At 40.9% G+C, this 21754-nt stretch overlaps 1 protein-coding gene across 1 annotated transcript; it reads right to left on the bottom strand.

Moving 5' to 3' along the window:
* Positions 1-2710: 2710 nt before the first annotated feature.
* Positions 2711-10630, bottom strand: LOC109210872 (calcium-dependent protein kinase 13-like). Its single transcript, XM_019374348.1, has 7 exons — positions 9462-10630; positions 5901-6044; positions 5615-5767; positions 4597-4712; positions 4345-4512; positions 3250-3480; positions 2711-3161 (listed from the first exon to the last, which is right to left on the bottom strand). Exons 1-7 carry the CDS (start codon positions 10090-10092, stop codon positions 3012-3014), a joined length of 1593 nt encoding a protein of 530 aa, XP_019229893.1. The 5' UTR covers positions 10093-10630; the 3' UTR covers positions 2711-3011.
* Positions 10631-21754: the final 11124 nt, after the last annotated feature.

The following is a 21754-nucleotide window of genomic DNA, read 5'->3' as shown; positions in this document are numbered from 1 at the left end:
CTGTCTTTTCTATTCAATAAAGCATCAACATAGATTTCATATGATGGTGGCAGCGAACATAACACAATGTCAAGCCACAATTTTCATTATTAATGTCAATTCCTTCTCATACAAACCTTAATTGAAAATAGAGTCGGATCTAGGATTTTTATAACATGGATATACTATTAAGAAAGGAGGTAAAAAAGTAGTAGTAATTATTGGGAATTGATTCCTGCTCCTCTAGATGAATAACTAAGCATTCAACCATTTAGCCTCTTTGGAGCATGGATGCCAGCATATAATATTAGATCAATTTTAGAAAATATGTATATAAAATATCTAGTTTGGGGGATGAGTTCAGGGGCCCAATAAATTAGGTTTAAATCCGCCCTGATTGAAAATACAATATACTCCCTTCGTTCCCCATTTACTTGTCATGTTAGATAGTCAATTTGATTCATCTTTAAGCTAAATTAGATTAAATTATCTCGATTTTTTAAAGTTAAAATTTAGATTTTCGAAAATTATACGAGAAGTATCATAATTTTGATTCTTCTCATGTCAATATGGTAAAAATTTACATGTTAAAAAGTTCATATAATTTAACTCTCGAGGACGAAACATGACAATTAAATGGGAGCGGAGGGAGTATATCACTAGCTCACAGGCCCCTTACCTAAGAGCCTGTATAATAAAGGGAAAATGACATTGTATAGCCGCTCTCAAAATAATAGCCGAAAAATGTATTTTTTTTTTTTGTATATATAAATATTTTCTATGTTATATACAAAAATTATACAAATTTTCGGCTACCAAATGTAAATAGTTTCTAACGCGGGCTGAAAATAAAAAACACCCTATAATATATATGATGGCATCTGCCGTTATAAAGAAATAGCCGATCATATTCATTGCTTACTTTTTCTAGCCATATATATAGATTATACATTACATTGATTATACACAATTATTACATATAATTCATAAATTATGCATATATTATACGTACACCGACTATTTTTAGTTTAAGCGGTTGGGTGCGCGGCTGTTGGATTAATTCTTCTATAAAGAATAAAAAAGGGATTTTGAATCTCTAGTACTAGTACTGTTCTTCAACCCCCTTCCCCTTATCTGAACAAAATTTCAAGTTCTCTTTACCTCTCTCTTTGTAAAGATTAATCGATGAATTCACGTTTCTCGTCAACGGTGTTTAACGTAATTAATGCGTTGACATGTGATGTTGGGTGATAATTAAGGTTAATTTCATTAATAAAGACAAATAATACGAATGTCTAAATCACTTGAACTCGTGTTTCTCGATATTCATTGCTCCATGCACGCTAATGACACTAACAAGTTTGCACTTTCAACCTTACTTTACTGTCAACTCAGGGTCAGATCAACTTTGTTGGTGGGGTAAAGCCAAATCTTGATGAGGGGTCTTTTTTTAAAAAAATTGTTTATATATATTTTTTATTTAAGTCTATTTTTCCTACTATTTTGTTTATAATCGAGTTATTCTAATAATTCTTTTTTTGCTTGATAATAGCTAATCTACTTTAATCCTCTTGAGATATTGTTGATCCTAGGTAAAATTGTATTACATTAATATTTAATAAACTTCTTCCCACAAATACAACTGTTATAGGAACATTACTCTATAAGCTATATAGGTATTTGAAGAAGAATCAAGTCTTACTTTTTCAAGTCTTGTTAGCTGATTGAGTATATCGATTAGAGTATTATTTCTACTTATACTATTTCCTTTAATGCTTTTAATTTAAAAATAATCTAAACTATCTATCAGAATGACTTTTCTCAAATTCTTATCACCTAGTGATCTCAAAAATTCCCAGTAAATAAAAATTATAAATACTTTTCACACTTCAAATTATTCAAATCTCTATGGTCGACATCAGTAACAAATCAAAGTTTCCTTCTTTTTTTTTTATTAAAAATATAATTTTTTACTTCAAAAAATTCAATTTTTTTGAAAATTATCAATTCTTACAAAATACTACTAGTAAAGAATGGGGCCCCTAAACTTTGAGGGCCTAAAGCAATTGCTTGGGGTGCCTTACCCTTGAGCCGGCATTGAGTCAACTACAATAGATAAAACTCTCTAATGATATTATCATGAAAGGAGAAAAATGTTGAAGGATGCACGCATATGAATGGACAGAGAAAACACCCTCAAAGTCATTCTGAAAGCAGTAAAAAAAAATGAATTTGTCAAGGAAAAAGGGGGAAAAACAGAATGCTATGATTAAAATAAGAAGAAAAAAAAGAAGGAACGCGACGAGGACAACTTGATAACGATTTGTGCAATAAAAAGCATGTGCCTTCCTTCCACAAGATAAAGTTGAGTATCGGTGTTTATCCAATATCGGCTAATTTGGCTGTGAACAACGTCAAGATGATTAGATTTACACTTATCTCATCACTGCTTCACGACAAATATGGCTAATTCCAATCGCTTTATATGCAAGTTCATCAATGAAGAGAAATATAAAATATTAGAATTTGTCGTTAGACAGAAATATCAACACGAAAAGATAATTGCATCTGACTTTCGAAGAAGTAACAATAAAAATGATATTTATTGTCAAAATTATATTAGGCCGAAGTACTCATTCGTCATGATTTTTTTTTCCTTAAGAACGTGTTTACGTGAAATAAACCTCTGGTTAAATCCATTAAATTGAACTCTCTAATGAGACAAATCAAAGAAGAAAAAGGAAAGCTCATATAAATCGTACTCAGTAGACAGAGAGAGATAGAAAAACTATGGTCTACTAAGTTTCCAAGTTTTTGATTTGGTGGACAAGATAAGTTGTCAAGAGTAGAGGAAAGAATCATACAATATGTATTTTTGATTGGCCTCCCCCAACAGCTATAAACTAATTGGTTTACTCACAAAACAATCTAAACCGAACCCCACAAACAATAACAAGATACTGAGTACGATAACAATGCACATCGGATACAGTACTTCATTTTGATGAATGAAAGAGTGGCCTCTCTAAACTTTACTCATTCCCCAAGTTAAGTGAACCATCCTTCATTAGCTTCACACTCAGGCTATTAAATCTCCCTCTTGAGTAATGTCGAGAAGCCTTTCTCCAATCTGTCCCAGTCTTCATCATCGCTGCAAATTCATCATAGCTGATGCGGCCATCCTGCAAATATGAAAAGAGAATATATAAGAAATCATCCTACTCTATATTCATCTTTAGTTGTAGAGGATTTGTATGCTCGTCTGTTTACCTTGTCCGTATCAACTTCCTGGAATATGTCATTAGCAACATTGGTACTGTCCTCTGATCCGTCCTCCATCAATGCATCCCGAAGCTCGTCTGGTTCGATATAACCATTTTTATCCTTGTCGAAGAAGGAGAAAGCTCTGTGCAGATGTTCATCATTTGCCATCCTTTGAAGATGGAGTGAAATAGCAATAAATTCCCCATAGTCCAGAGTCCCTTTCCCGTTAGTATCAATCTGTTAGGAACATACCTGCCTTATTAATATTTGTGGCATTGTTACTTGATTTTTATCGAATTTTGTTCCTTTTCACATGTTCTATTAGGGGAAAAAGGAGAGAGCTTTTGCTTGCTTTTATATCAAGTATACTGATCATTAGCTGCATTTTAATGATATTGCCAGCAACAAATTATAAGTGGACAGCATAATAATCCATACCAGTTAATAAATATAAAACCTCAGCGCAGAAGAGGAACATTTAAACGAGCTTAGGGATCAAATCACAGTATCATACATCAAACAGACAGAATTCAAGAAATGGTCACAGACAAAACAGAGGTAGTCATCCATTGTCCTTATCGGGGGTAAAAAAGAGAAAGAGGTAGTCATCCATTACTCTAGAGATAAGTCAACTCATATTCCTTTTAGAGATGAACTCCCTAACTATAGAAAAGAAGACGGTAAAACTTCCCCAAGAAATCCAAAATCAAAAGGAAGATTGTGTGATTCTTTTCCACTTGTTTTTCTTTCTTCATCCCTCCTCTCCTAACCATTCCTTCTTTTTCCCTTTTTTACTGATAAATGAAGTCTCTCTCCCTCCTCCTCTAGTTCCAAACTTCTCATGTTGTACTCTGCTAATTGTCTATGAGAGACGACAGATATATAAATTTCTCAGCAGGATAAATCTATCCTATAACAAGGTTGGTCAAATAGATAGAAGTCTAACAGGCAACATACACATTATGGAGGAGGTTTTATAACAATATGTGAGATGATAAAGATCGCAGATACAATAAGCAAGCTCGTGTATTCATTGACCTAGGGCAAAATGGGATACTGAGACAAATGTTTTTTCAAAAAGGAACGGGCAGGTGTACTCACAGCTTCAATAAGCATCTTCACTTCAGATTCAGCCAGCTGTGAATTGACCTTGTGAAGTCCAGCTTTCAGTTCTTCAATAGAAACAATACCATCATTATCAGTATCTATCTTGCTAAACATTTCTTTGAGGTCTTCAACTTCTTCACTAGACAAGAAATCAGCAATCACCTGCATTTGACAGCGCACCTTTTAGTGTTTCTAAGAGCACGAATGTTAGTATAGTTCGAAAAATCATACGAGTAATAAACTAACCCTGAGAGCTTTTCTCTTAAACCTATTCATCAGTGCGAACTGCTTAAGTCTCGACTTGACCATATCCCCAAGAGGAACATTTGGAGCCTTCTTAGCATTTAGAAGCCAATGATGTTCTGCAAGGGAAAACGTTCATTACACAAAATACAAGAAAACCACATTCAAGCTTCAAAATGGAGGTTATTTGTTAATTTTCCAAATTCATCAAATTCAGCAGTGTCTTTATTGAAAAACTCAGCAGCCATAAAAAAAATTTCTTTTTTAGTTGTTGAATAAGATAGAACTAAGAAAGTCAAAAGTTCACCAAAACAAACAACTCAGGAAGTCCCAATTAAAGTAGTTTGCAAGACAACTATGACATTCTATTTATTTCTTTACGTTTATATTTCTCTGTGATTAAGGATCTTACTCAGTTTTAGCTACCCCCTTGTTACAAGTTTTCTGAAAGTTCACTAGTTTCCCCTCCCCCTCTTTTTCCTTCCCCATCATTCTTTGTCCGAAGTTGCACAGGAGGTTTGAGGTTTAAAGTACATCTCCTTAATTTTCTCCAACATTTAAGCCTCATTGAGGCAAAACATAATGGCGTACAAGCAAAGAGCAGAAGGTACCAAGAGCACCTCTTAAAAAATCTGGGTGAACCACATAATAGTTTAGATATGCTTTTTTATAAGTACCACATATTAGTTTAGATATCAAATTTAGATAGTCAAACCAATGTAAAAAAGGAATAGGACATTCATCACATGGTAATTAGCCTGTTTCTGCCATTGTCCGAGTTCAACGGTTGCTGAGATCTCAACCTCACTTACTGAACCCTCCCAACTGGCTTATTAGTACAAACTCAAAATGTTAGCAAGTCATCTCTTTGACCCAGGTAATACGTAAAGTCCGCGAATGTTTGCCTGAACAATCCAAAGATGTTCCCTCATTATGCTTCTTAAAAATCTGTGTCCTGTGGTGAGGCAAGGTTTTCTCAAAGATCATAGAGCACAATAAACAACATGTAAGCCCAACTTACCAAGTACTTCTTTTGCAGTCAGTCGTAGCTTTGGATCTGGCTCCAGCATCTGCCGTACAAGATTCTTAGCACTGTCTGAAACACTTGGCCAGGGCTCACGCTTGAAATCTATTGCCCCGCGTAAGATGGCCTGGGCAACTCCTTGTTCAGATTCTGCAACAGAAGAGTCCCTTTAATCAAATGAGAGAAAGCAAGTGAGAGTATACAGATGAATTGGAAAAGGGGAAGGATTACTTTTTTGAGAAGAAAAGGGGAAGGAATAATCAAATATTGGAAGTGCATTTACCGGCCCAAAATGGAGGAACCCCACATAACAAAATATATAAAATGACTCCTGCACTCCATATATCTATTTCTGGTCCATAGTTCCGCTTGAGCACTTCTGGAGCCATATAATAAGGACTTCCTACTATTTCAGAAAACTTCTCACCTAGAACCAAAGAACTTTCAAGATTAAACATGATTTAAGTGCTATAAAAAAAACAACTTACCCAAATTAACAGATGAGAAATGCTTACACTAGTCATAGATTTGGTAGAAAAACAACTCGACTATAGGACCAAACAATTGGTGCAACCACAAAAGTCATTTTGATAACAGAGAAAGAGAATCAACGTAAGTGTCCACTCCACATAAAAGTTAGCTTAGCTATAGGAGGAAATTAAGAGAATATGTCAAAGGATGTTTCACGCAAAAAGACACTAAATTCCTTGAACAAATCTTAAAGGCCTGAACAACGCTTCAGAAGTAATTGGAAAGATTTCTATTACAAAGTCACGGCCTTCTGTATTTGGGAGAGAAAATGTGAAAAACTTTATCCTAGAATTTAGCTAGTAGTCTAGACTCTTGCTTCCCCAATATTAAGCATAAATAGGAAAAAAAGAGGATGTTATAAAGATAACCAAAAAAAGATACTATTCAAGTGACGAGAAAGAACTACTATGTTACTGTTTGCAAACTGAAGTCTTGCACGCAAAGCCCAAAATAAAAAAACTCTTGAGCTTTCACATACTTCTACACCCGCCCCCCAAAACCAAGAGATGGTTCCTACATTAATTTGGCCATCAATAGTTGTCAGCAGTCCCACATCAGCAATAAAAAGAGTATTTGATCTCCTTATATGGTCTAGGGTAGTTCTCACCTCATGAGCTAACTTTTTGGGTTGACTTAGGTCTAAAGTCAATTTCTTATAACCGTATTAGAGCCATACCCATCCCAATTCTTGATTTACGCGATGTTGGGTCCCCATGCTATATTTCCCATGCTCCAGATGTCCGGTATTGGGCCGGGGGTGTCATAAGTCCCACATCGGCTATGGATGGGGGTCTTCATATATGGTCTTTGGCAATCCTCAGCTCATAAGCTAACTTTTGGAGTTGGTTTAGGCTCAAGGTCCATATCTTATCAATAGTTGCATGTATTCCATGTTGTCTATAATGCATAGGGAACACAATATGGCAACTCATGCAATCAGCAAACATTCAAGCATAGGTCTCACGATATGGTAAATCAAGTCATCACCAATTGCGCAATGCTGTTTAATAGGCCATTCACTATCCAAAATCAGAGAACAGAAATACAGGATAGAGAACAATGATATCTTTCTATTCTTAAATTTTACAAATTTTCGCCCCATCACATAAAACTGTAGTTCAATACATTGGATAAGGCTGCTTCAGAATAACCAAGCATCAGAAGTATGCCATAATTCAAATGAAGGTGCATCTATAAAGTGCACTCTCAACCTGATCATTTCTTAAATCAGTGATGCAAACATACATTAAAGTAAGCCATAGACATCAATAACTTCTTCGTATCATTAAGAGCTTCTAGCAGTAAGATGCAAGCAGACAAGAGTTTCCCAATCCTGCACAAAGACAAACAGTATTTCTACAACGTTTTGACTTTTGGTTAAATATATACTCTCTCCGTCCCAATTTATGTGGCACCATTTCACTTGGCACGGAGTTTAATAAAAAATGAAAACTTTTGAAACTTGTGGTCTAAAACAAGCCTTAGATATTTGTGTGGCTATAAATCATCTCATCAAGGGTACAATGGAAACTTTTAAGTTAAATTGTTCTAAATATTTTAAGATGACATTCTTTTTGGGACAAACTAAAAAGAAAGGAGTGCCACATAAATTGGGACGGAGGGAATAGTAGTTTAGGCTTTTATAATAACTTTTGGAGGCACTAGGCAGAATAAGCTTCAACCGTCATCATATATGATGGTATTAACAATAAATAGCCAGAGGAACTACAAGTTGATAGAAGGGACCAGACAGGTACAAGTTGGCATGAGTCTCATTCTTTTACATGGCCTTTAGCATCAAGCAGGCAATCAATGAAAAAGCATTCTGCATTGAAACTTAGCTGATATGCAATTCTTCAATGTAGCCTATATCAAGCACTTCTCACAAGTTGGAGACCAAGAAACTTGCTATGAAAGTATTTTCTAAACATTTTGCAACTAGCACAATCCTATCAACACAAACTGAATAAGAGAAATCACAGTAAGCTCCAAATTCCAATGCATAAATTTGAAATGTCAAAGGCAAGCCCAATGCATCATATCACAGCAAGCCCAGTTCGTCCAACATAATACAATCAATCTTAGGCCTCAAAAGAGCCTCATTACAATTGAAAGAAGCACAACCCTCTAACTTCATGATAAACAGTTAGGCCAACCATTAGGCTTTCATTTGTTTGTTACAAGTATCCCCTTTCATAACTAATCCAATTCCCGTCATAGCACACTATATCTCCATTCAACCATAGATTTCCATCAGACAAACATCACTTTAGCATTTTCCGCTGCTAAGCTGTTTGCTGGTTAGCTAGTTCAACACTAGAGGACAAAAAAAAGGGAGAAAGTTTTTGTTCACAGCATCAACTTATCAAAAGACATTAAATTAATACAGGTTCATCATAGACTTTTAGTACAAGTTTATCGTGGATTGTTACACTAGGCTCGGTTCATTGTTGATGTCAATATGTTACCAATGGTCAACCAAGTTACATAGAACTATCTGTGCTTACTGTTGAAGACATAATTAAGTAATTAAAGTTGTGATGTCTAACCACCATTCATTAGCAAAAAGAATTTTCACGTGCTTGACTCATGAAAAACAATCAGGCCTGCATGTGAGGAGGTAAGTTAAAGACATAATTAAGTAATCAAAGTGTGCAATCTTTAACAGTTTAAGATTTTAGATGAAATGGTCACGCGTTTCAACGCTTACAAGAAAAAAGGACACAATTGCGGGGCACTAACAGCTGAACTCATCTGCACTTTAGCATGTAGCACTCAATACTTGATAGACAACCTTATTACCATTTCCATGCAAAATTGTATCAATTGTCTGCTATGATTTCAGTTTCTTAATTTCACCTATTCAATTAACCATGAGCCTTTTAGTTAGCACAAAAGTCATCAAAAACTGAGAACACACCAAACGATGAACATCATACAACACAGCTTCTAACTAATGCAGCCAAAATTGCTAGTCGCGAGCGTGCTACTGCAATAACATTTTAGTCAAACTAACCAACATTCCTTTTTTATTTTCATTAAACCAACCCATCACTCAAAGTAATGTATTACCTCTTCTATCCTCACTTTGAAAAAGCAACATCTCATAAAAAGCATCAAGAAGGAATTGAACCCTAAGAGTTCTTCTTCTCACCACACATTAGATTAAAAAATCACCACTTTCTAGGTCTGATTAATTGACATAACATAAAAAATCCTGAGCAAAAACTTCACTCAATTACCAAACAACAGGTATAACAATTCAAACAACACATTTTCCTAACTGCGCTCCAATTAAAAGCTTCCTGCTTACCAGGCTTGTAGAAAATCGATAATCCAAAATCAATAGCTTTCAAAGGTGAATTCTCCTTTTTATTAGCATACAAAAAGTTCTCAGGCTTCAAGTCTCTGTGGATCACCCCATGCTTATGGCAGAGCTGCACAACCTCCACAATCGTTCGCGTGACAGCAGCAGCGGCTCGCTCCGTGTAATGCCCCCGAGCCACGATCCTATCAAACAGCTCCCCACCCTCACACAACTCCATAACCAAATGCACTGCATTCTCATCCTCACACGCCTCCTTTAACCTCACAATACTCGAATCCCTAGGCAAATGCTTCATAATCGCCACTTCTCGCCTTACATCCTCGACATCCACAGCCGTCCTCAGCTTCCGCTTCGAAATCGACTTGCAAGCCAATTCGTCCCTATTGCTACGATCGATGCAAAGGTAAGTCACTCCAAATTCACCCCTGCCTAATTCTCTATCAATTATATACCTCTCCTCGATATTCTCCTTCTTTATATCAGTTAACACAGTGATCTGCTTCTGTTTCTGCTTGTTGCCGGACTTCTCTTTCCGGCCGTGATCGTTGCCGGAGTAGTTAGATGACTTTACATCTTCTCTAGCTACAGCTGCCGGAGATCTACAGCAGTTCCCCATTTGCAATCAAATTTAACCTTTTTCAAGCTAGGGTTTCACATAATTTAAGTGTAAAACCCAAACCCTATGAGCTCAAAGCAAGTACAGTAGTAGCCAGTGCTCGATCCATGATTCATAAATTTTTTGTATATATAAGTTAAATCTGTACTGATATTTTTGAAGCTATAAATTGTGGCAAATCCACAGAAACTCCTTAAAATCTGTCACTGAGAGTAGAAAATGTGAATGGTGGAGTGATTTCTGGGGATAGAAAATTATGGTGGGGTGCTGTACGGTAACGGTTCAGAAACTTTTGTAATGTGAAAGCTGATTCAATTTTCTAATAAAATGAAAATGCAACTGACAGACACCATATATATGGATTTAATTAATGGTGAAAATAATGTATTGGATGGAGTATGTATATCTTGTTAGGTGTGATTTTTGTCGGCTTACTGAACATTCGGAACGGGACGGAGAGGGAGCAGAAGAAGCAATAAGGGGGTTTTGGGTTTTGTGTTGTTTCTATTTTCTTCTCCTATTTTTATGTGATAACCACTATTGGAAAATTTTGCATTATATCTTACATGGATCATACTACTGTCCAATTCAATTCAGTTTATACGGCCTGATTTGATAAGATACTGGTTTGAAAGAAAATTGTCATTTAAATATGTTAGGAGTAATATTTGTGTGATTATAAAACATTTGAAACTTGTAAAATTTAATATGTCAAAACTTGTAAAATGCAGCACTAAGAATAAAATGAGAAATTTAAGTTTAATAATTTTTAATTAGAATTATACCATCTTCTTAGAGGATTGATAAAAAATGACGATTTACGGTCCAGTTTAATTGATCTTTTAATTTTTTTATGGCCCACAATATTTGAATTTTTTATATATCAAGAAGTACTTAACTTTCTTTTTCCAAAATTGTCCTTTGAGTGAAGAGTCTTGGAGTATCTATTATATTTTCAATAAACAAATTAAGGTTAATAAGGTAACTTTTATTGTTAATTAATACTAAAAGATAGATTTTTTAATATGCGTAAAAACAACCAAAATAATTATTAAAGTGGACAGGTGTCACGACCCCAGTTCGCCCTCCGTGAACTATCGTGACGGCACCTAGTCTCTACGACTAGGTAAGCTTAACAATGCGGAAAAACCACAAATCTTGCAGAATAAATAATCAAAAGCCAAATAACTGAAAGAAATAGTATTTAAATGCTACTTGGCATATACACACAACTTTCCAAAGTCTGATACACCAACCCAAAATCCGGAAACTCACGGATCCACAAGCTGAGAAAAACACTACATAGCTCTAATCTCTGGAATGTCTAATCAAGAACATAAAGTACAGAAGGGCTAAACACTAAATGCAAGAATAGAAAGAGACTCCTCGGTCTGCGGACGCGGCAAATATACCTCGAAGTCCCGTAGAATCGCCTCGCCTCCAGAATGGTAAGCCTGAGTAGAGGTACCTGGATTTGCACATGAAAAACATGCGCAGGAAGGGCATGAGTACACCACAGCGGTACTCAGTAAGTGTCAAGCCTAACCTCGGTTGGGTAGTGACGAGGAAGGTCGGGGCCCTACTGAGGTTAAATAAGATATAAGGTTTAACAGTGTAAATAAATAACAAAAGATATAAAGGACAGCAACAACTATCACAGAGGCAAGTAAAAAAATGCAGTAAGAGAACACAGCTCAGCTCCAAGATAACAACCGGGGATCTCCCAGGATACCGTTCTGTAGTCCCCAAATGTAAATATCATATCCAGTGGATCTCCCGGGTGCAGTCCCGTAGTCCAACTCATAAATGTGCAGGGGGATCTCCCGGAATGCAATTCCGTAGTCCCAAAGTAAAATACATGGGAGCTCCCGGGATACCGTCCCGTAGTCCCAAAGTAAAAGTGCAGGGGGATCTCCCGGAATACCGTTCTGTAGTCCCAAAGTAAATACGCAGCAACAGCAAGAATTCAATCCAATCAAATTTCATATCAAAGTGAAGCAGGTAATCCTAACTTAGCATGGTTCACGTAATACAATTAAGGCAGTTAAGGCAAATAGAGCAATTTAGTCAAGTAGACATGCTTCTCTAGGCTACATCAGGTTTAATTTCCAAACAGTGTAAGTAAGAAAGGAAGAAACACAGTTCAAGGCTATTTTTAATGAAAAACCGGATTTCCAACAATTAGCACAAGTACGTGCTCGTCACCTCACGTACGAGGCATTTCAATTACCACAATCTCAATCCTAAGGGGAAAGGTCCCCCACACAAGGTTAGACAAGCCACTTACTTCGAACAAGTGCAAGTCAACCCGAAACCACGCCTTTTCCACGAGTATCCGACTCCAAATAGCCCAAATCTATTCAATTAAGTTTCATAATGTAAATAACACTTCAAGTAACTGATTCTATAATTAAATTCTAAGCTAATACGCGAAATTAGGTAAAATAACCAAAATGCCCCTTAGGCACACATATCGAAATCGGGTAAAATTTACATTTTTGAAATCCTCATACTCTCACGAGTTCATACATACCAAGAACACCAAAATCGGAGCCCAAATGGCCCCTCAAATTCTCATTTCAAAGTCTCTTAATCCCAAGCCCTAAATCCCACAATTACTACTGGTTTTTCCCTAAATTTCTAGCTCTAATCCAAGAAATAATGACATAGGAACGAGTTTTAAGCCCAAATTACTTACCTCAATGGAGTTCCCTTGAAACCCCTCCTTCAAATCGCCCAAAAAGCTCCAAAGTCGAGATAAAAATGGTGGAAATAACCCCAAGGTCGCTGTCACGACCCTAGTTCACCCACCGTGAACATGTCGTGATGGCGCCTAGTCTCTACGACTAGGTAAGCCTAAAAATGCGGAAAAGTAAAATAACTTGCGGAAAATAATAATTCAAACACTGAACCGCTAGAAGAAAATGGTTATAGATGCCGCTTGGCATATACAACTCAATAACGCGGAAGTCTACAATATCATCCCAAAACCCGAAAACTCACGGGAACACAAGCTAACAGATTATAGTACACTGCTCTAACTCCAGAATGTCTAAAACAACAGTAAGAAAGGAAGGCTAACTGCTAAAGCTAGAATAAGATAGAGACTCCTTGGTCTGCGGACGCGGCAGATGTACCTCGAAGTCTCTGCTAGATCTCTCCGCCTCGAGGGTGATACGCCTGGGTGGAGGTACCTGGATCTGCACATGAAAAATATGCGCAGAAAGGGCATGAGTACACCACAGCGGTACTCAGTAAGTGCCAAGCCTAACTTCGGTTGGGTAGTGACGAGGAAGGTCAGGGCACTACTGAGGTTAAATAAGATACAGGTTAACAGTGTAAAATGACAGTGTAATTAAATAACACATGATATAAATGACAAAACCAACTATTACAAAGACAAACAAAAACACAGTAAAAGAACATAACTCAACACCGAGATAACAACCGGGGATCTCCCAGGATACCGTCCTGTAGTCCCGAAATATAAATATCACGTCCAGTGGATCTCCCAGGTGCAGTTCCGTAGTCCAACTCATAAAGTGCAGGGAGATCTCCCGGAATGCAATTCCGTAGTCCCAAAGTAAACATACAGGGGAGCTCCCGGGATACCGTCCCGTAGTCCCAAAGTAAATATACAGCAGCAACAAAATTCAACCCAATCAATTTCATATCAAAGTGAAGCAGGTAATCCTAACCTAGCATGGTTCACATAGTACAATTAAGGCAGTTAAGACAAATAAAACAATTTAGTCAAGTAGACATGCTTTTCTAGCTACACCAGGTTGAAATATCCAAACAGTGTAAGCAAGGAAAGGGGGAACACAATTCAAGGCTATTTTTAAGAAAAAACCGGATTTCCAACAATTAGCACAAGTGCGCGCTCGTCACCTCACGCACGAGGCATTTCAATTACCACAAAATCAATCCTAAGGGGAAAAGTCCTCCACACAAGGTTAGACAAGCCACTTACCTCAAACCGGCTCCAAAATCAACTCGAAACCACACGTTTGCCACGAGTATCCGACTCCAAATGGCCCAAATCTATTCAATTCAATTACATATCGTAAATAACATCTCAAGCAACTGATTCTACTATTTAATTCAAAGCTAAGACACGAAATTAGGTAAAATGACCAAAACGCCCCTCAGGCCAACATCTCAGAATCGGATGAAAGTAACATTTTCAGAACCCTCATACTCTCACGAGTCTAACCATATAAAAATCTCTCAAATCAGAGGTCAAACACCCACTCAAAACTCAATAATTCGGTCTATGAAGTTTTACCCATTTTCCATTCAAAAATCCGAAATTAGAAGAGGAATTCGTAATTAGATTAGTGGGTTATAAGCAAAAAAGAGTTTAGAATCATTACCCAATCGTTGGCCCTGAAAATCCCTCGAAATCTCTCTCAACTCCGAGCTCCCAAGCTTGAGTTTTGGTAAAAATGGCTAAACCCTCGTTTGGAAATGTTTATATCTGCCCAGACATTTAATGCATCGCGAATGCGGGGGGAGTCACGCGTTTGCTTAGAAGGAAAAATGAAGGCTGTAAAATTGCCCTTCGCGAACGCGTGGAATGGTACGCGAACGCGAAGGCCTGGGCTGGCAAAGCCACGCGAACGCGACACGGGGATGCGAACGCGATGAATAAAAATAAGCATATCCCTCAGAGCCAAATAGAACTACGCGAACGCGAGGGCTGGCTGCGAACGCGAATGAGGAAAATGATTAAGCTTCACGAACGCGGGTGGGTGAACGCAAACGCGTAGAAGAAACTGGCCCTCCTCCAAAATTACTCTACGCGAACGCGTGGAGGAGGACGCGATCGCGAAGAAGAAAAGGGGCCTGCATCAGCTGATGGTTTTTCTGCAATTTTCCACAACTCCAAAATGCCCCGTTGAGTATCCGAAACACACCTGAGGCCCCCGGGACCTCAACCAAACCTACGGACATATCCCATAACATGATTCAAACTTGTACCAATCCTTAAACCACCTAAAACAACGTTGGAAACTCGAATTAATCAAGGATTTAAGCCTAAGAACTTCAATTTCTCTCAAAATACGCTTTCGATCAAAAACCTAGCCAAATCACGTCCGAATGACCTGAAATTTTGCACACACATCCCAAATGACATGACGGAGCTACCGCAACTTCCGGAATTCCATTCTGACCCTCGGATCAAAATCTCACTATCGGACCGGAAACTTCAAAATTCCAACTTTCGGCAATTCAAGCCTAAATTAGCTACGAATCTCCAAAACACATTCCGAACACGCTCCCAACCCCGAAATCACCTAATGAAGCTAACAGAACCATCAGATTTCCGCTCCGAGGCCGTTTTCACACTGTTCTGACTATGGACCATTTTCCAACACTTAAGCTCTCATTTAGGGACTAAGTGTCCCAAAACTCTCCGAAACTCAAAACCGAACATCCCGGCAAATCAAAATAGCAGAGATAAACTTGGGGAAAGCATTAAATAGGGGATCGGGGCGTAAATTCCAAAAACGACCGGCCGGGTCGTTACATCCTCCCACACTTAAACATTCGTTCGTCCTCGTACGAGCACCAAGATATACCTGAAGTAGTGAAAAGATGAGGGTACTGGCTGCGCATATCCTGCTCGGTCTCCCAGGTCGCCTCCTCGACCGGCTAACCCCGCCACTGAACCTTCACTGACGCAATGTTCTTTGACCTCAGCTTCCTTACCTGCCAGTCCAATATTGCCACTGGCTCCTCAACATAAGATAGATCCTTCTCCAACTAGACTGAGCTGAAATCCAACACGTGCGACGGATCACCGTGATACCTCCGGAGCATAGAAACATGAAACACCGGGTGAACTCCTGCCAAGCTGGGAGGTAAGGCAAGCTCGTAAGCGACCTCCCCTACACACCTCAATATCTCAAAAGGGCCAATAAACCTCGGACTTAGCTTTCCTTTCTTCCCAAATCTCATAACGCCTTTCATAGGCGAGACCCGAAGCAGAACCCGCTCTCCAACCATGTAGGAAACATCACGAACCTTCCGATCTGCGTAACTCTTCTCTTTGGACTGGGCTGTACGGAGTCTATCCTGAATCACCTTGACTCTCTCCAAAGCATCCTAAACCAAATCTGTACCAGTAATCTGGCCTCACCCGGCTCGAACCAACCCACCGGAGATCTACATCGCCTACCATATAAGGCATCGTACGGTGCCATCTGAATGCTGGACTGATAGCTGTTGTTGTAGGCAAACTTCGCTAATGGCAAGAACCGATCCCAAGAACCTCCAAACTCAATCACGCACGCACGGAGCATATCCTCAAGAATCTGAATAGTGCACTCAGACTGTCCGTCCGTCTGAGGGTGAAATGCTGTGCTCAACTCCACCCGAGTACCCAACTCCTGCTGTACGGCTCTCCAGAACCGCGATGTGAACTGGGTACCTCTGTCTGAAATAATGGAAACTGGAATACCATGCAGACGGACAATCTCCCGGATATAAATCTCCGCCAACCGCTCCGAGGAATAGGTAGTACACACAGGGATGAAATGCGCGGACTTGGTCAGCTGATCCACAATAACCCAAATGGCATCAAACTTCTTCAAAGTCCGTGGGAGTCCAGATACGAAGTCCATGGTGATCCGCTCCCACTTCTACTCCGGAATCTCTATCTGCTGAAGCAATCCACCTGGTCTCTGGTGCTCATACTTCACCTGCTGACAATTAAGGCACCGAGCTACAAACCCAACTATATCCTTCTTCATCCGCCTCCACCAGTAGTGCTGCCTCAAATACTGATACATCTTCGCGGCACCCGGATGAATGGAATACCGCGAACTGTGGGCCTCCTCTAGAATCAATTCCCTAAGCCCATCGACATTGGGTACACAAACTCGACCCTGCATCCTCAATACTCCGTCATCACCAATGGTCACATCTCGAGCATCGCCATGTAACACCTTGTCCTTGAGGATAAGCAAAGGAGGGTCATCATACTGCCGCTCCCTGATATGATCAAACAAGGAAGACCGAGAGACCACACAAGCTAGAACCCGGCTGGGCTCCGAAAGATCCAATCTCACAAACTGGCTGGCTAGGGCCTGAACATCCATCGCCATTGGTCTCTCTGCTGCTGGTAAATAAGCCAAACTCCCCAAACTCTCTGCCCGACGGCTCAAAGCATCGGCCACCACATTGGCCTTGCCCGGGTGATACAAGATAGTGATGTCATAATCCTTTAGGAGCTCTAACCATCTCCTCTGACGCAAATTAAGGTCCTTCTGCTTGAACAGATGCTGCAAACTCCGGTGATCAGCATATATCTCACATGGCACACCGTACAAGTAATGACGCCAAATCTTCAAGGCATGAACAATGGCAGCTAACTCAAGATCATGGACAGGATAATTCTTCTCGTGTATCTTCAACTGTCTGGACGTGTAGGCAATCACCCTACCGTCCTGCATCAATACCGCTCCAAGGCCAACTCTCGAGGCATCATAATAGACAGTATAAGACCCCGAACCGGTAGGCAATATCAAAACTGGGGCTGTAGTCAGGGCTGTCTTGAGCTTCTGAAAGCTCACCTCACACTCCTCTGTCCACTGAAATGGGGCACCCTTCTGGGTCAATCTAGTCATAGGGGCTGCAATTGATGAAAACCCCTCCAAAAAACGGCGGTAGTAGCCCGCCAAGCCAAGGAAACTGTGAATCTCTATAGCTGAAGATGGTCTGGGCCAACTCTGCACTGCCTCTACCTTCTACGGATCCACCCGAATGCCCTCACTCGTTACTACGTGACCCAAGAATGCCACGGAATCCAACCAAAACTCACATTTTGAAAACTTTGTATATAATCTCTTTTCCCTCAGAGTCTGAAGCACTGTCCTCAGGAGCTGCTCGTGATCTTCCCGACTCCGGGAATATACCAGAATATCATCAATAAAGACAATGACAAAAGAGTCAAGATATGGCCGGAATACACTGTGCATCAGATGCATGAAGGCTGCGGGGCATTGGTCAGCCCAAAAGACATAACAAGGAACTCGTAATGACTATACCGAGTCCTGAAGGCAGTCTTCGGGATATCTGGCTCCCGAATCTTCAACTGATGGTAACCTGAGCACAAATCAATCTTAGAAAACACCCGTGCGCCCTGAAGCTAGTCAAACAGATCATCAATACGAGGCAAATGATAACGGTTCTTCACTGTAACCTTGTTCAACTGGCGGTAATCAATACACATGCGCATAGAACCATCCTTCTTCTTCACAAATAACACAGGAGCACCCCAAGGCGATACGCTGGGCCGAATAAAACCCTTATCAAGTAATTCCTGCAATTGCTCCTTCAATTCCTTCAACTCAGGAGGAGCCATACGGTACGGAGGGATAGAAATGGGCTGAGTGCCCGGCAGCAGATCAATGCCAAAATCAATGTCCCTATCGGGTGGCATGCCCGGAAGATCAGCTGGAAACACATCGGGGAAATCCCGTACTACTAGGACTGAATCAACAGAAGGAGTATCCATACTGGCATCTTTCACATAAGCTAAGTACGCATCACAACCTTTCTCAATCATACGCTGAGCTTTAAGGAAAGAAATAACTCTACTGGGAGTGTGACCTAAGGCACCCCTCCACTCAATACGCGGTACACCTGGCATGGCCAGCGTCACGGTTTTGGCGTGAAAATCAAGAATAGAATAATGGGGCGACAGCCAGCCCATGCCCAAAATAATATCAAAATCAACCATGCTGAGTAATAATAAGTCAGCCCTGGTCTCAAAACCACCAAGAATAACCAAGCATGACCGGTAAATACGGTCCACAACAAGAGAATCTCCCACAGGAGTAGAAAGGTAAACTGGGGAACTCAAAGAATCCCGAGGTACCGCCAAATACGGAGCAAAGTAAGATGACACATAAGAGTAAGTGGAGCCTGGATCGAATAGAACCGATGCATCTCTGTGACAAACCAAGATAGTACCAGTGATGACAGAATCGGAGGCGGCGGCCTCAGTACGGCCTAGAAGAGCATAATATCTGGCTTGGCCTCCCCCTCGAGGGCGACCTCTACCTCCCCGACCTCCACCTCTAGCTGGCTGGGCCGGTGGAGTAGCAGCTGGCGCTGGAACCATAGCTTGAGAGCTCTGCGGGGTGCGCTGTGGCTGAGGGGTCTGTTGGGGTGCAGCCCTGCCAAGTCTGGGGCAATCCCTCACCACATGGCGTGTGTCACCATACTCAAAACAAGCTCTAGGAGGACGTGGCGGCTGTGACTGGCTCGGGCCAGGTCTGCTGGACTGACCACTAGAAGCACCCCGTGCAGGAGGCGCACTAGAGACTCGAGGTGCATAATAAGGCTCCTGAGGCCTAAGTGGAGCTGGAATATCACTGACTGCTGGAAGAGTTGAATGAATGGGGCGACCCATATGACCCCTACCATGACGACCTACAACTGGGGCACGAGCACCAGAATAATGGCCCGATTCTCGAGACCTCTTGGCCTCCCGCTCCTCCCTGTCCCTAGCATGCATACCCTCAATCCTCCTAGTAATGCTCACCGCCTGCTGATAAGACACATCCGTCTCTAACTCACGAGCCATGCTAGATCTGATGCTGGGAATAAGCCCCTCAATGAACCAGCGAACCTTCTCGCGGACTGTAGAAACCAAGGCTGGTGCATGTCTAGCCAAGTCAATGTAGCAGACAACATACTCTAAAACGGTCATAGTACCCTGGCGCAAATGCTCAAACTCCGTGCGCCAAGCATCCCTAAGACTCTGGGAACATACTCCCTCGTGAACATATCTGAAAACTGAGCCCAAGTCAGGGAAGCTGCCTCATCCAGACTGTCTAACTCATAAGCACGCCACCACTGATAGGCGGCTCCTCGAAGCTGAAAAGTAATGAAGGAAACCCCGCTCGATCCTGATATGCCCATAGTGCGGAGAATACGGTAGCACTCCTCCAGAAATCCCAAGGCATCCTCTGATGCAAACCCACTGAATACCGGAGGATCATATTTCTTGAATCTCTCAAGTCACCGCTGCTCATCCTCTGAAGCCGCTGCCCTATCCTCGGGCTGAACTGGTACTGCAGGCGGCGCAGGTATAACCTCTGGGGCCTGCTCAACATGCACTCGTTGCTCAGGAGTGCGGGCGGCGGGAGTCTGTACTCCTCCCCCGGCTTGGGATGTGGCTGCAGCAAGGGGAAGCAACCCTGCCTGAGCCAAGGTGGTGTACATACTCATGAACTATGCCAAAGTCTCCTGGAGTGCTGGAGTAGTAGTGGCAGACGTATCGGGTGTCTGGACTCCAGCTGGTACTGCTGGTGGTACCTCGGCGGCAGCTCGCGCGGGTGCTCTGGTTGCACCACGAACGCGTCATCGGCCTCTACCCCAGCCCCGGCCTCTGACGGCGACAGTAGGGGGCGCGAGTGCCTGGTCCTCTCGGGTAGCGCGTGTCCTTACCATCTGTGAGAGAATAGAAAGATAGAAGTTTAGTTGTGATGTCAAAATCTCGCATGACAAGGAAATCAAATGAAGTGGAATTTTCCTAACAGTTACATAGCCTCCCGTAGATAAGTACAGACGTCTCCGTACCGATCAGCGAGACTCTAATAAACTGGCCTGTGTTCCGTAACTCCTATGAACCTAGAGCTCTGATACCAACTTTTCACGACCCCAGTTCACCCACCGAGAACATGTCGTGATGCCGCCTAGTCTCTACAACTAGGTAAATCTAACAATGCGGAAACATAACTAACTGGCGGAATAATAGTCAAAACTAAACAATTTAAAGGAGAAACAGTATATAAAATGCCGCTCGGCATATACAACTCCACATCACAACATCCTACATTTCTATCCCAAAACCCGGAAACTCACGGGAACACAAGCTAAGAAGATTACAGTAAAGTGCTCTAATCTCCAGAAACGTCTACATCAGTAGTACGATAGAAGGGCTAACACTACAGATAGAGTAAAGAAGGAGACTCTTTGGTCTGCGGACGCGGCCGATGTACCTCGAAGTCTCCAAAATGCTCCCTGCCTCAAGGATGATGCGCCTGGGTAGATGTACCTGGATCTGCACATGAAAAACATGCGCATAAAGGGCATGAGTACACCACGGCGGTACTCAGTAAGTGCCAAGCCTAACCTCGGTTGGGTAGTGACGAGGAAGGTCAGGGCCCTACTGAAATAAATATATATATAATGTAATGACAGGGCAATAAGCAGTAAAACTGAGAATCGAAAATAAAGATCTACACAGTATAATAATAGTGCAATAACAGAAACAGAGATAAAAACAACTACAAGGAAATACCCCTCACAGCAAGATAAATAATCGGGATCTCTTGGTATCCTCAATATACACTCTAGGGATCTCTTGGTATCCCGAGGATCTCTTGGTATCCTCAATACATATGCCAGGGATTTCTTGGTATCCCGAGGATCTCTTGGTATCCTCAATACACGTGCCAGAGATCTCTTGGTATCACGCACCTCAATCCAGACCATAATTACGCACAGGGGATCTCCCGGGATGCCGTCCCGTAGTCCCCATTTAAAACACACAACAACAGCTCAAGGACATCAAAATAAATACTAAGTCCATAATGAGTAAACAGTAAATTCTAGCCTAACATGCTTCACGTAATGCAATTAA

Source organism: Nicotiana attenuata, unplaced genomic scaffold (genome assembly GCF_001879085.1).
Source record: "Nicotiana attenuata strain UT unplaced genomic scaffold, NIATTr2, whole genome shotgun sequence".
NCBI classification, from domain to species: Eukaryota; Viridiplantae; Streptophyta; class Magnoliopsida; order Solanales; family Solanaceae; genus Nicotiana; species Nicotiana attenuata.
The sequence above is the reverse complement of the archived record's forward strand: the minus strand, read 5'-3'. Positions and strand labels throughout refer to the sequence as shown.

Excerpts from the sequence above, each read along its gene's own strand:
- LOC109210872 (XM_019374348.1), bottom strand. The coding sequence starts at position 10,092 with ATGGGGAACTGCTGTAGATCTCCGGCAGCTGTAGCTAGAGAAGATGTA. Across the intron at positions 4,513-4,596 it reads TTAAGAGAAAAGCTCTCAGG|GTGATTGCTGATTTCTTGTC; the intron begins GTTAGTTTATTA and ends TGTCAAATGCAG. Across the intron at positions 3,481-4,344 it reads TGAAGATGCTTATTGAAGCT|ATTGATACTAACGGGAAAGG; the intron begins GTGAGTACACCT and ends TGTTCCTAACAG.